Below are 14,880 nucleotides of genomic sequence, written 5' to 3' on the forward strand. Positions count from 1 at the left end.
GCTAATTTAATTCCTGATTTTATCCGGGGTTTTTTTTCTTTTAGATTACTTCAAACTACTACTTATTACTGCCCTGCCCTCTGGATAGCCCTTCATTTTAATCAAATCTGATGCTGCAAACTCGTTAGGAAATCCAAATCTGTTGAACCTTATTGTTTTGTTACAAATAACATTAAAATATTATGTTGCAAGAGACAATTTACTGACATTTTTTCACAAAAAATATTATTGATTTTTTTGTTTCTCTTATTCATCCATGCTGGAGTGTGAATGTTGTTCTATGCTATCTAAGTGGGAACTTGTGTCATTATGTACCAGCCAACAGTGGACTCCTGTCATTCTATACAGTACAAGTGGGGACTTTTTTATGTAGTGAGAATTAACAGACAAACTGAGCTTGTTTTTTTTTGTTTCTTTCTTTCTTTTATTGTTATTTTTCTTTATTTAGATGACTGTAATCTGTGTCACAGCCGAACAGCCACAACATGGCAGTCCATGCATGATTCAAAACCTGCCCAAGATTGGGAAATGTTTGTTATCAAGGGAAAAAACGTTCAAATTTAAATTGGTGCACTATTGTAATAATATATAATTTCTGTAATTAAAGCCTTTTATAAAGTAATGTTGTTGCTAGCACTGCATTCCTTAATATCAGTGCATGTGGCCAAGGTACTTCTTAATTGCAGGTATGTCAATATTTATTCTCAAAAAGTGGCCATGATTATTTTTGTAATGTATTTTTGTAATATGTTTCGCAGATCAGCTCAACGCACCAAACTCAGATCAAACTGTCAAACTAGGCAGTGCTGATCAGATATGGATCCAGATTCTTTTACTGCGTTGACTATTTCTCTCCTCACTTCTGTTCACAAACAAATTTTACGGTTTATCTGGAATACCAGATCCTGTGTGAGCAGGTGAGCCGCCATTGATTCCTGCTACGGATGAGTTGAAACTTTGAAGCCAATGAGAGGAGCCCGACTCAAAGTACGCCACGTCCACTGGCTGTGACAAGCTATAATGGCAACGGTTCAAAGTGGTTCTCCACAAACTGATGGGTGATGTCACGATGGGTTCAGACTTGGTCTCGCCAACATGATTTACAGAGCATCATCAAATCTAAAATCAAAAGTCTGGAAGACATTTGGATTCTATGAGAAGGAAAGTTAGACAAAAGTCTGTCCATTTGTAAGATCTGTTGGACAGCGCTTAAAACCAGCGCTAGCACGATAGATCTTGTGTCATGGTGACATCTATACAGGCGACGAAGCAAGAATACACCCAAGACTCAGATATTAAACACTTAACACTGAGCCAGAACTTAACTCAAACTGGGCGAGGTCTCAGGTAATCACAGCAGAAAGTGTGTTTGTGCCCCAATCGGCAAACCCTTTCTGTTTTCCACGTCCTATATACCAAAAAGTCTAACAGTCACACCTGTTTAATCTCACTCATCGCTCAAGTTTTCTGTACTTTGAATACATGTTGTTGTGTCACAGCAGGAAACTTATGCAAGTTGAATCCGACAGAATGAGCGTAATAGTGTTTTTTTCTCAACAGCACAAAACTCACAAGGTAATAAGGACAAGAGTAAATGGTGGCAAAAAAAACAACCTGAAAAAAATCAGTCGGGTGGAGGGAGGTCACAAGGTAAAAACTTACTGAACTTTTTAAACTCTGACATTATTTAGTTTAAAGAAAAGTAAAGTCATCCTTTGACTAGATGTGACTTTGTTTTCAGTTCAGTCCTGAATGTAAGTTATCAAAGGATGATCGATGCTCCAACGCAAACCCAACTGCCAACGACAAAGTGCATGTTCTCGTGTGTTATTGATGCCAACACATTGTCTCTGAAACAGGAAGTTCTGGAGGCAATGTGGGACATCAGGGAAGCGGCCAATGAACTGGGTGAGAGCAGTAATCACCATGTTTCTTTTCAACATCTTAAAGTGAAATTAGACTCTAATTGAAATCTCTGCTGTAGGTTCATTATATTAGTTTCCATCCCTACATAGAGACACATATAAATCAGTCCGCAGGCAGCAGAGCAAGATTTGAAGTTATGCTACAACCCGTTCACAATAAAAAGTGATTAATACATAAGAATAATGTAAAATGCTTCAGAATCTTACATATAGAAACTTTACTGTACTTTACCTATACTGTCGAACATTTTCAGTATTTGATTTTGACTGTAATTTCTGAACTGAGATCTTGTGATTTTTAAACAGATCTTCCATTTGAAGAACTCCGAGGAAGAAGAGCGTCGTTGACCTGAGCAAACTGAGAAACATCGACATCGGAGAAGACTTCCTCAATCTTAACAATGCTTGATGTTCAGATATATGTGCATGAAGAACATTATCTGAATTTTGTGATGTACAACTTTACTAGTTTTTTGTGGGTTCCCCACCAGTTACCCTACCCGGTGCGTAGTCTAATTGATCAGTCTGCCAGTGTTTGTTTTAGTGAAGTTGGAAGTTATTTATTCCGTGCTTTGAACAACCAGACTGTGATGTTACACGGTGTTAACATAAATTAACCAAATGGTCAGTCTCCTGTTCAATTATATATTTAATTAATGCTGGGCTAACCCAGCTGTCCTGACCTGTTTATTTATTTTTGGCTGTCACCCCAGTTGCTGTCATTGTTGTTGCCTTGTCATGTCTCACATGTATTTCTGTCTTAATGTTAATCGCATATCTTGCATGAATAAATATATGAATAAATATAAATCTGCAACGATTAGTCAACTGTTGGTTTTATGTAACGACTACTAGTCGACTGGGAAAGTCTTAAGTATTTTCCAAGATAATACAGGTGCAGTGCTCACTCCAAGTATATTAAAGTTATAAATGTGTAGCTTCATTTACCTTATTATAGTCCAGATGGTTTTGGTTGGACTGGATTCCTTACCTGTATTGAACTGTCATTTGTTTTTCCCTAATATTTACTATCTGTGGCACATGAAGTTGTACATTTATGGGTGAATATAGAAGGCATATTAGAGGGTTGTCAAATGGTGCCGGATGAGGAACTGAGAGTTTGCATACAGTGAAAGGCACACAGGCTACATTATGGTCACACTGATACTCAGTATGGGCCACTTTAGAAGTCTTTATTTCCTCCTTCATTTTATAATGAGTATGGTCTAAACCTGCTCTATTTGAAATGCCCTGAGATAACTTCTGTTATGATTTGGAACTAAATAAAAATCAGTTGAATTGAATCAGTATTGTCAACTGAAATGTAGCTTAAGCTGTAAAGTCTAACTGGTATGTTAATGCTTTAAATGGGCATTGAAATGGTAATGAGCTATTGGCAGCTCATCTCAGAACCATCAAAAAATGGTACAGATCTATGAATAGAGCTTTATATGTTGACTTTTGTTTGGAACCTCACAATCTAAAATAGAAAGTTGGTCCACACTTTGACTGTATAGAATGAACAATCTGTTGAATGGTATGGAACGGCACTTAAGGGAAGACAGTAGCTCCGTGTGTAGGGATTTGGCTTGGGAACCGGAGGGTCGCCGTTTCAAGTCCCACAAACCACAATATGGAGTGTGGACTAGTAGCTGGAGAGGTGCCAGTTTCACCTCCTGTGCACTGCTGAGGTGCCCTTGAGCAAGGCAACCTAACCCCAAGAAACTGCTCATGGGGCACTGCTAACGTGGCAGCCCATCACTCCACCATCTCTCTCTCCCTGTTGCATGTGTAATGGGTTGGAAAACACCATATGTTAAGTTTTTGTTTAAACAGACATTCTAACACTTCAGTCTTTACATCAAGGTAGTACACTGTTACACCAGCAGGTGGTGCTCTAGCACTGCTGTGGATCCATTAGGGAGACTGTAGCTACAAGCTTTGCAAATGCGCAGCTCAGAAATTAACAAGCTCTGGCATGAGCAAGACACTAACTTTCGTCATCTCTCTATCAATCCACAGTTTATATATTGGCTAGACAGTGCTCCCTAGCCTGTGTAACCCTTGTTGCTGGTCCAGATTTCCCCTAGGTCTGGTGCCGGTAACACATGTCCACATCCACAGTGTGTGTGTGTGTGTGTGTGTGTGTGTGTGTGTGTGTGTGTGTGTGTGTGTAAGAAAGAGTGAAGACAATTTCCCCAATCCCCTATTGGGGAAATTGTCTTTTAAGTACATATCTTCTTTTCTTCTTCTTCATCTTAACCTGTTTAGTTGTCGTTTTATTACATTTCTGTAGTGTTTTGAATTCAGCTTAACTCTGCGTTCAATATATATAATATTCATAACACATGTTCCTAAAGCCACAATTAGAAAACAGTACCAAAATAATGCAGAATTACATTGAGAAAAAGTGTATTTAAAGTGCTACAAAGCCCACACACACAGTCCTAAACTCAACTGTCTGAGTGTACTGACACACATTAAGATCATAATTCATGTACAACAACTTCTTTACTTACTATCAATAAGTAGTAATTATTGAGTAAATGAGGAGTGGCCTTGACTTTTGTTTGGAACCTCGCATTCTAAAAACATAAAGTTGGTCCACACTGGGACTGTATAGAATGGTACAGAACGACACCTATTTAGTCTAAGGCTAAACTGAGAGTTTCTCACTGTCTCATCTTACAACTGTCTGAGTGCACACATTTCTGGTTTCAAAAATATGCTTAAAAAGGAATTTATGCCAGTTTGCAAAGCATATTTACAATAATTCCTCATCCCTTAGTGAAACAATGAAATCCCTGGGCTTTTCTGTTCATCCTGTATTTGTTGGTCACATACGCACAGACATGAACATCAGAATCACAGACAATTTAGTCTGTCAGTTTGTCTGTGTTACAAAATTCTGCATCTACATCTGAGTCACTCTTTAAATAGATCCTCTCCTTCTGAATCTGAAGTGTCTTCCAACATACTTAAGCAGGAATTCTCCTGGCTCAGTGTTTTTGGTAGCAATTACCCCATAACCTGATAAACAGATAATGAAACTGACTACATTAATTCTATTTATTTACAAATTACATTATATCAAGTATGATACAAATTATTTAAATTTCCCATGACTTTATTTGCTGAGGGTTATATTAGAAACGGGGGAAACCTGGCTCTGTCCACAGTTATAAGCACACAGAACAATCATGGTTTTGATTTGTGTTGGTTTTTTTCCTTTTTTTTTAATCTGTATTTAGCCAACAAATATCAGAGTGGCACTGATCTTAGAATAATCAAATATATAAATCAAAGTATATTTATCACAATGTCAAACTATAGCCCTAACCTAGTTAACACAGAATACATGTAACCATGTCAATTCTTTATTATCTATGTACTATCTATGACTTAATTACATTTACACACAGGTTTTTAGGAAGTAATTTGTAAATTGTCTTGAGTTTATGATGTGGACCTAAACCATCAGCTCTACACTGAAGTAGTGAAGTGACCAGCACCCAGGTGCTTAACAGATTCTATCTTGTAAGGTTGTCTTCAGGTTAGCTGCCTTTTAGAAGTGAGTGACTTGGTGTGGGTGAGGGGTGTGAATCTGTTCCATACTATTGGTGAGTTTGTTTTGTCCACCCGCCTCGATCTCCGAGTCGGTTTCCTGAGTTATGAACCGGAAGTTGCAAATAGAAAGCTCCCGAGGACGTATAAAACGACTCTTGAAGTCTGAGCTCAGAGGACCCCGAGTTCAGTTACCAAGATGGCTACTCCGAGCATCGCACATAGTAAACATTGTGGTTTTCTACTATTTTAAGCACTTTTGTCTTTGTTGTAACCAAATGAAGAAGTCGTACACATAGCACTGTATACTGTTACCTATAGGCATGTCGCTACAGTCTTATTATGTGTTAAATACCGCCCAATTAGTTATTTTGTAGCTTGTGCAGCTGAAATTGGCTAGAGACGCTCCATGTTGCTATGACAACAATGCCGAGTCTTGAGCAGAAAGCAGAGCAGTAGCCTAACGTTAACGTCAACGTTAATCAGAATGGAGTATTCAGATATCAAACTGTGAAATATAATCGTGTAATATGTAATTAACATGTGAAATCCGCGGTGGGTGCACCGTAAACCAGATAATCACTATAAACGTTACAAAACGTTCAAACTGCCTATTGCAACCAAGCTCATAGTGTTGTGTGCCAAACAGAACGCCAAACAGAACGCAAAAACCCACGGTTACTCGTTTTCCAACATGGAAGTGACGTCGCTCTCGAGCTGCAAGTCGCGATTACAAGACAAAACGAACGCGGCATATCTCTTTTGCTCCTTGTTGGTCTGCAGCTTGGGACAGGGTGTCTGGGTAGCTGACGACAGTTGTTAAGCCCTTTCACATTGGGCTTCAGGGTTGTTAACTTATTAGTTAGTTCACTTAGTTGCTAGCTCATGGTGGGAATTGTTCTCTCTGTAAATGCCATAAGGAGTACAGTGTAGTTCTGCTCTTTGAGATAACCTCTGGTAGAATTTGACACTATATAAATAAATTGCAATTTAGTTGTATTGAAAAAATTGTCAAAGGCAAGATGTTATATCTAATTTAGACTGACTGAGACATTGGTATTCTCCTGTCCTGGGTTGAACAAGTGCTACACACTGCTGGCCTTTGGTGACGCATCTTCTCCGGAGTGTTGGGGAAGATACTGAAACTGTAAAGAGTGGAGCTCAAACCATAAAATAAACTTTTGTTGAAAACGGCATACTACACTAGTTACACAAAATTCCACATCAAGAAACATCTACTTAGTAGTGGCATAACACCATAAATAAGTAATTGAGTATACCACAAAAAAAGTTGGAGTTGGGTAAACTTACTTAAAATGTAACTAAATTATTTAAAAACAGGATAGTGTATAACATGCCTCTTTGGAGCAGCAGAGCTTTCTGTCGGTGGCTTTGTATGTCAGACTAATTAACTCTACCTGTAGTAGGAATTAGACAGAATGAAGCAGAGAGTGAAGGAGACTGACTCCAGACCAAGTCTTACTCAGTTGAGCTATCCAGAGCCTGCCCTCTGTTCAGAGAGGTTGGCTACCAGTCTGGTTCTTTCTGTGCTCTATACTGTCAAAATAGCTCAATAAGAGAACAAACTGCAGGAAATAAATAACATTAAACATAGTAAATTCTACTCTGGGTAGGGAGTGAGTCCTTACCCCAAGTGAAGGAGTTCAAGTACCTTGGGATTTTGTTCACGAGTGAGGGTAGAATGGAGCAGGAGATTGGCCGGAGAATTGGGGCAGCAGGGGCAGTATTGCGGTCCCTTTATTGAACAGTTGTCACCAAAAGAGAGTTGAGCCGAAAGGCGAAGCTCTCGATCTACCGGTCGATCTTTGTTCCTACCCTCACCTATGGTCATGAGAGATGGGTCATGACCGAAAGAACGAGATCGCGGGTACAACTGGCCGAAATGGGTTTCCTCAGATGGGGGGCCGGCGTCTCCCTTAGGGATAGGGTGAGAAGCTCGGACATCCACGAGGGACTCGGAGTAGAGCCGCTTCTTCTTTGCGTAGACAGGAGCCAGCTGAGATGGTTCCGGCATCTGGTGAGGATGCCTCCAGGGCGCCTCCCGTGGGAGGTGTTCCTGACATGTTCAGCTGGGAGGAGGCCACGGGGCAGACCGAGGACCAATTGGAGAGATTATATCTCAACACTGGCCTGGGAACGCCTCGGGATCCCCCGTCAGAGTTGGCCGATGTGGCCAGGGAAAGGGAAGTTTGGGGTCCTCTGCTGGACTTGCTATCCCTGCGACCCAATCACCGTTAAGCGGATGAAGATGAATGAATGAATGAATGAACGAATGAATAGTACTAACATATTTTGATGAAGAAGATGAAGAAAATCACTAAATGCATTTATAGAAGTACTTAAGCTTAAATAATTTGTTCAAGTACTGGTTTTAAAAAAATGTTTTTCATCACTGTTTCATTTGGTCCACTGAGGTGTTGCATGTTTTGACTCAAATAGAATTGTTGTGCCCATAATAAAAACTTAAATACAGAGATACAGTAGTATTTTGTTTAAATACCCTTTTTTAATGTCCACCATATATTCAGATTTTAGATTAAAATCTTATTTTGAATGAATTTGTACGTACTCTGTGCTACCCAGTAAGACTTCTGTTATAGGAAAAGTGACTGGATAGCTTTTTTTAAGATGTCATTTACATGTTACATGATACATGTTACTAGCACCTTTATTGAAGTAAATGCATTTCTAAAGGAGGCTGACTGTTTAAGTGTGTTTATCTCTCTATTAAATGGTTATTCGCCTTTCTGTAATTAGGAGACACAACCAATTGCAACAAAACTTAGTTAAATTAATTGTGAAAACTAAAACCTAAACTATAGATCTACTGATCTGATCCAATGTCAGCTTGTTAAGCATTCCCACATCCTGGCCTCACCTCAGGTCTCACTGTGACTGACACTTTCACCTGAAGCCCCTCTGCATAGATGTAGATGTAAATTAAGTGTGGGATAGGGAAGTAGCCTTATCTTCACACCTCTCTTAGTTTTTTGTGCTCACACACAAATGCAAAAACCCTCAGTATTTGGATGGATCATTTATTTCAAAATTCTAATTTCAAAAGAGATGGCAGTTTGATTTTTTACGTGGCTACTCACAAGCCTAACTCTTACAAACAAAAGACATTATGTAATCATGTATGTTTGAATGTAAGATTTTGAAGGAATGCCGTTGACATCCCCAACTGTCAACGGCAAGGTCCATGTTCTCGTGTCTGTTATTGATGCCAACACAGTATCTCTGATGAAGCCCAAAGTTCTGGATGCAATGCGGGACATCAGAGATGAGGCCAGTGAACTGGGTGAGAGCAGTAATCACCATGTTTTCTTCTTTTCAACATCTTAAAGTGAAATTACACCCAAATGAAACCTCTGCTGTAAGTTTATTTATTAGTTTCCATCCTCAGAGAGAACAGCTGTTGTGGTCAGTTTGGATAAATGTCAAATGTAATGAGTTCACGTTAAAGGTTTTTGTTCTTCTGGCAGCAATCCCCCAAGTGGCCATTCTCACCAAAATTGACGAGGCCTGTCCTGAAATCCAAAAAGATATAAAGAATGTCTACAAGAGCATAATGCTACATGAAAAGGTATATTATTATTAATCATTACTTGAGTTTGCACAGAGAGGGAAATAGATATAAAGGTTCAATAAGTAACTTTCAGAAAACCATTAATAGTGACACCGGTGATGTTAAATTAACTGCAGTCAGTTTAGTCCAAGGCTAAAGCGTCACTTTTAGCCGATGGGAAACGCTGGGAAATAAATTACAAGCACATTTAGAATAACGTTTTCTTTTTCCCCAACTCTTAATCCTTCCCGTGAGCCAGTCTATATGCGGGTTGCGTTAAGTTAGAATTCAATTCAAGAATTCAAAAATGTAAAAGGTGCACACTGTTGACACTGTAGGGAAGCCGAGATGAAGGCACTTGGGAGCATAAACGTCACATCCTTTGGATTATCGGGGAATATCCAACCCTCATCCCTACATAGAAACACATATTAATCAGTCCACAGGCAGCAGAGAACGTTGGGAAGGTCTCATTATTTAAGTTATGTTACAACCCGTTCACACATTGGCAGTAAAAAGTGATAAAAAAGAATCTTTATTAGTATATATTTATTGATTTAACTACAATTCCTGAACTGAGATTTTGTGATTTTTAAACATAGATGAAGGAGTTCAGTGCAAACAGTGGAATTCCGATAAACTCCATCTTCGCTGTGAAGAACTACCATGAAGAAATCGACTTAAACAGTGACGCTGACTCACTGATCCTGAGCGCCCTGAGACACATCAACACCGGAGAAGACTTCCTGAATCCTAACGATGCATAATGTTCTGATAGACATGTTTGAAGAACAGCTGAATTTAATGGTGAATAAAAACTATAATGTGACATCAATATGAGAACTGGTTGCAGTGATAGATGGGATTGTTTGTAGATTGTGGTTGACTGGGAAAATCATATTTCCCAAGATAATACAGGTGTACATTGCTCACTCCAAGTACATTAAAGTTATTAAAATCAGTCCAGTGAATAAAATACCTGTGTCGAAGCTGTTCCTTAATGGGTTGTTGTTGCTGTTTTTTACACAAAGTATAAAATCACAAACCCTCTCTGAAATATTTTTGTTATTTTTATCAATTCATTTTTGTTACTTCTAATATAAATATACAAGTGTGTGTCTGGACACCAAACTACCAACCATGTGCTGACAACACACTGACTCACTCTGAGTCCTGAATTATAAAAATAGAGCTTTTCATGTTCTTAATCAATCAAATGGAATCAATATGAGAGCACCAGTAGTCTCGGTTCAATCAATGTGAGAGTTACAATACGATACACAGCAAACAGATCTTTGATTCACTAGCAAACATTTTAAATTCAGAGATTGAAAGGCTCTTATTTATTTATTATTCAGTGGCTGCTGAAAATGTCCATCTACAGCCAGTAGTAAACCATAATGATTCTTATATTCAGGTGATTATGCACTAATGAAAACATACTTGTGAATATTATATGATTAGAATATTGAACATCATCAATTCCTGCCAATAGATCCTTCTAAATGTTACAGACCTTTAAGATTAGTGCTGCTGTCTTTCACAATAAACATGACACACATAAAGGAGAATAAAAACTGTCTCACTGAGGCTGTCTGAGGTTTAATTAAAGACTTTTGAGCCTGAGAAGAAGAAAGGGTTCTCTGTGATCTGATGAGACTGAGGAACTGAGACTGAAGATGTGATCTTAAGTCAAATATTTGATCAAAGTAAAAGTCAAAATTGGATTGGAAGAAACCTTGAATATGCTAACTATTATAGTTAATATTATGCTAACTACTTTTTTTAACTGCTTTATTCATTGTTGTTTTTTTTTTTAATTGGGCAATGGTGGTGAAATCATACGTCATTAAACTTAAATCTTGTTATTTGTTTATGTGAGCGGCCCTCTAGTGGCAGAAAGAACCCTGCGCTGAGAGGAAATGTGTTCCAACTATCATACAGTCTGCAGTAATGATGACGTTTGAGTTTTCAATGAGAGAACTGGCCTGTTGGAAGTGGAAGTTTGTTCTGTGGTTTTCAGGAACTTGGGGGACTTATGTGAAAGTGAAAGTAAAACCAGGAGTGGGGGGTCTGGATATAAACCGCATTTTTCACTGCAATGTCACATCATTCAGCTTAAGGCTCTTTGTCTCAGCACATCAAAGGTAAGATGTTTCTGTTACTTTAGCTTTATGGTTGATTTTGCTGATGCTTCTGAAACTGTGATCAGTGAAATTAGTAACTACCAGAAAATAGGATTATTAAACTTTTTTTATGACTAAAATATATATATTTTAAGTGTACTCTATAAACGCTGGTCAGCTGATGTGTTTATTTTACTGTTAATACTGTTTTAACAGTTTAACTGTTCTGTTGCTACAAGATATTGAATCAGGGATAAAAACACTTAGTTATTATTTTTAACTTGCAATGTAATGCAAAAACATTATTACATTAAGGCAAAATTATTTCTTTATACATAAAAACCTTCTCTGCCACCATCACGTAAGATCACTTAAAAACTGATTCACTTTTATTCAAATGTCGTACAATAACGTCAACATTATTTCTTTAAATATGAGCTCTGATTATTGCTTTCATTTTGCAGCAATGGGAAAAGAGAACTCCAAACGTAAGATTTACCTTTTATTCACTTGTTGTACAATAATGTCAACTTTATTTCTTTAACACTTGTCTTGTACTTCAGTTCTTAATAAACCGTGGAGGGAAATAAACTGGGGGTGAGTATTTTTAAACATATTTCACAGAAAACTGAAAAAGCACAGAATATATTTTCCTCTTTTATGAACATCCCAATTACAGCCCTTGTGTGTTGTTGTTGTTGTTGTTGTTGTTACTATTATTATTATTATTATTATTATTATTATGTTGTAATGTTTTCAGAGAAAGACAGAGGGTACTGCAGTCTGTTCAGGACTACAAACCTCATATTGAAGGCCTGCAGCTCCGGATTCTTCTTCATGGGCTAGTTGGAACTGGAAAGTCCAGTTTCATCAACTCTGTTAGAAGTGTCCTAGAAGGGAAAATGTGCATACTGGCTGCAGCCGAAAACGCACATCATGGCTGTTTCACCAAAAAGGTATGCAGAATATTTAATTGTGGTAATATAGTCAGTAGGAAGTCATCTAGATTTTTGTTCTTGAAAATGTAGCAAAGCTGTAAGTAAGTGTTAATGGTTCTAATCCTCAACCCCAAATTTCACCGGGCACAGCCACAGCTACCAGAAGTGTCTCTCCGCTCCGCTCTCCGTAGAATACCCCACTGGTTTATCTTTGACAGAAGCTGCAACCCACTCGCACAGAGCAGATCGCACTGGCAGGAAGGAACAACAGGGTGAATCTGGTCAATTTTCAAACTAAAATACTGCGCGCAGACCACCAGAAGTCAGTCCGTTAGAGGCAGGTTAGAAGAGATTTAAAGCAGAGAAACACATTTTTTTGCATTATTTCTATGGACGAAATACACAAGTAAACAACGTTGGGCACAATCTGAAGAACCTCCTTCACAAAGGATACACCTGTGCATTCTCACTCATAGCTCCTGCGGCAAGCTTCTTCTGGATTTCTGGATTGAAGTTAATGTACCTCTGAGCAGAAGCAACAGCAGGAACATATAAGTTGAATCGTACAGAATTAGTGTAATAACTGCATTTTCCTCCATGTGTTCACAGTACACAACCTACAAGATCCAAAAAGGAAGTCCAGACGTCTTTTACCCTTTAGTCCTCAATGAAATGATTGGTCTAAAAAACGGCACCCCCAGAAACAGAAAAATCCACGTGAAAGATGTCACGCAGTTGATGAAGGGAGGTGTGAAAGACGATTACATGGTAAAAATTACTGCACTTTTCAAAACTCTGACATTATTTAGTTTAAAGAAAAGCAGTAATGTAATTTCCTGTATATTAATCTTGGTAAAGTCAAAAGTTGACTAGATTTTACTTTGTTTTTCAGTTCAATCCTGAATGTAAGATATCGAAGGACGATCAATACTACAACGCTTCCCCAACTGTCAACGACAAAGTCCATGTTCTGGTGTCTGTTATTGATGCCAACACAGTATCTCTGATGAAGCCCCAAGTTCTGGAGGTAATGCTGGACATCAGAAAAGAGGCCAAAGAACTGGGTGAGAGAAGAAATCACCATGTTTTCTTCTTTTCAACATCTTAAAGTGATATTACACCTAAATTAAACCTCTGCTATAGGTTTATTTATTAGTTTCCATCCTCAGAGAGAACAGCTGTTGTGGTCAGTTTGGATAAATGCCAAATGTAATGAGTTCACATTAAAGTTTTTTGTTCTTCTGGCAGGAATCCCTCAAGTGGCCATTCTCACCAAAATTGACAAGGTCTGTCCTGAAATCAAAAAAGATATAAAGAATGTCTACAGGAGCATAAAGCTACATGAAAAGGTATATTATTATTAACCATTACTTGAGTTTGCACAGAGAGGGAAATAGATATAAAGGTTCAATAAGTAACTTTCAGAAAACCATTAATAGTGACACTAGTGATGTAAAATTAACTGCAGTCAGCGTCCTGTTGCTCACACTCCGCACACAGTCTGAGACTAAGGCATCACTTTTAGCCGATGGGAAATGCTGGGAAATAAATTACTAGCACATTTACAATAACATTTTCTTTTTCCCCAACTCTTAATACTTCCTCTGAGCCAGTCTATATGCGGGTTGCATTAAGTTAGCCAAGGTAACCCCAGAATCAAAGAATGTTGCAAGAATTCAAAAAGGTAAAAGGTGCACACTGTTGACACTGTAGGGAAGCTGAGATGAAGGCACTTGAGAGCATAAACGTCACATCCTTTGGATTATCTGGGAATATCCAACCCTCATCCCTACATAGAAACACATATTAATCAGTCCACAGGCAGCAGAGAACGTTGGGAAGGTCTCATTATTCAAGTTATGTTACAACCCGTTCACACATTGGCAGTAAGACGTGATAAAAAGAATCTTACATATGTAATACTATCAAAACATTTTCAGTATATATTGATTGATTTGACTATTTTTTTAACTGAGATGTTGTGATTTTTAAACATAGATGAAGGAGTTCAGTGCAAACAGTGGAATTCCGATGGACAACATCTTCGCTGTGAAAAACTACCATGAAGAAATCAACTTAAACAGTGACGCTGACTCACTGATCCTGAGCGCCCTGAGACACATCATCAGCACCGGAGAAGACTTCCTGAATCGTAACAATGCATAATGTTCTGATAGACGTGCTTGAAGAACAGCTGAATTTAATGGTGAATAAAAACTATAATGCGACCTCAATATGAGAACTGGTTGCAGTGATAAATGGGATTGTTTGTAGATTGTGGTTGACTGGGAAAATCTTATTTTCCAAGATAATACAGGTGCACATTGTTCACTCCAAGTACATTAAAGTTATTAAAATCAGTCCAGTGAATCTGTATTGCATTAGGAATAAAATGCCTGTGTCGAAGCTGTTCCTTAATAAGTTGTTGTTGTTTTTTTGAAAATATAAAATCACAAACCCTCTCTGAAATCTAACCCCTCATACAAGTGTGTGTCTGGACACCAAACTACCAACTATGTGCTGACAACACACTGACTCACACTCTGAGTCCTGAATTATAAGAATTGATTAAATCTCTATGAAATGGAATTATTATGAGAGATATGAGAGCACCAGTCGCCTCGGTTCAATCAATGCGAGAGTTACAATAGGATACACAGCAAACAGATCTTTGAATCACTAGCAAACATTTTGAAAGGTTCTTATTTATTATTCAGTGGCTGCTGAAAATGTCCATC

General features: G+C 38.2%; 2 protein-coding genes across 2 annotated transcripts in view; both read left to right on the forward strand.

The window, feature by feature from the left end:
- LOC127367965 (interferon-induced protein 44-like) overlaps nt 1-9,992 on the forward strand; it is a 16,093-nt gene extending 6,101 nt beyond the window's left edge. The window contains exons 5-7 of the mRNA XM_051408288.1: nt 1,860-1,908; nt 8,996-9,096; nt 9,681-9,992. Coding sequence (XP_051264248.1) covers nt 1,860-1,908; nt 8,996-9,096; nt 9,681-9,845 — 315 coding nt within the window. The 3' untranslated portion in view covers nt 9,846-9,992. The remainder of the gene's footprint in view (nt 1-1,859; nt 1,909-8,995; nt 9,097-9,680) is intronic.
- Nucleotides 9,993-11,142: 1,150 nt separating this feature from the next.
- Nucleotides 11,143-14,513, forward strand: LOC127368234 (interferon-induced protein 44-like). Its single transcript, XM_051408825.1, has 8 exons — nt 11,143-11,225; nt 11,669-11,692; nt 11,768-11,801; nt 11,965-12,160; nt 12,752-12,910; nt 13,035-13,206; nt 13,391-13,491; nt 14,141-14,513. The coding sequence occupies exons 2-8, from the start codon at nt 11,671-11,673 to the stop codon at nt 14,306-14,308; spliced, it is 852 nt and encodes a 283-aa protein (XP_051264785.1). The 5' UTR covers nt 11,143-11,225; nt 11,669-11,670; the 3' UTR covers nt 14,309-14,513.
- Nucleotides 14,514-14,880: the final 367 nt, after the last annotated feature.

Source organism: Dicentrarchus labrax, unplaced genomic scaffold (genome assembly GCF_905237075.1).
Source record: "Dicentrarchus labrax unplaced genomic scaffold, dlabrax2021, whole genome shotgun sequence".
Taxonomy (NCBI): Eukaryota; Metazoa; Chordata; class Actinopteri; family Moronidae; genus Dicentrarchus; species Dicentrarchus labrax.

Excerpts from the sequence above, each read along its gene's own strand:
- LOC127368234 (XM_051408825.1), top strand. The coding sequence starts at position 11,671 with ATGGGAAAAGAGAACTCCAAAC. Across the intron at positions 12,161-12,751 it reads ATGGCTGTTTCACCAAAAAG|TACACAACCTACAAGATCCA; the intron begins GTATGCAGAATA and ends ATGTGTTCACAG. Across the intron at positions 12,911-13,034 it reads GTGTGAAAGACGATTACATG|TTCAATCCTGAATGTAAGAT; the intron begins GTAAAAATTACT and ends TTTGTTTTTCAG.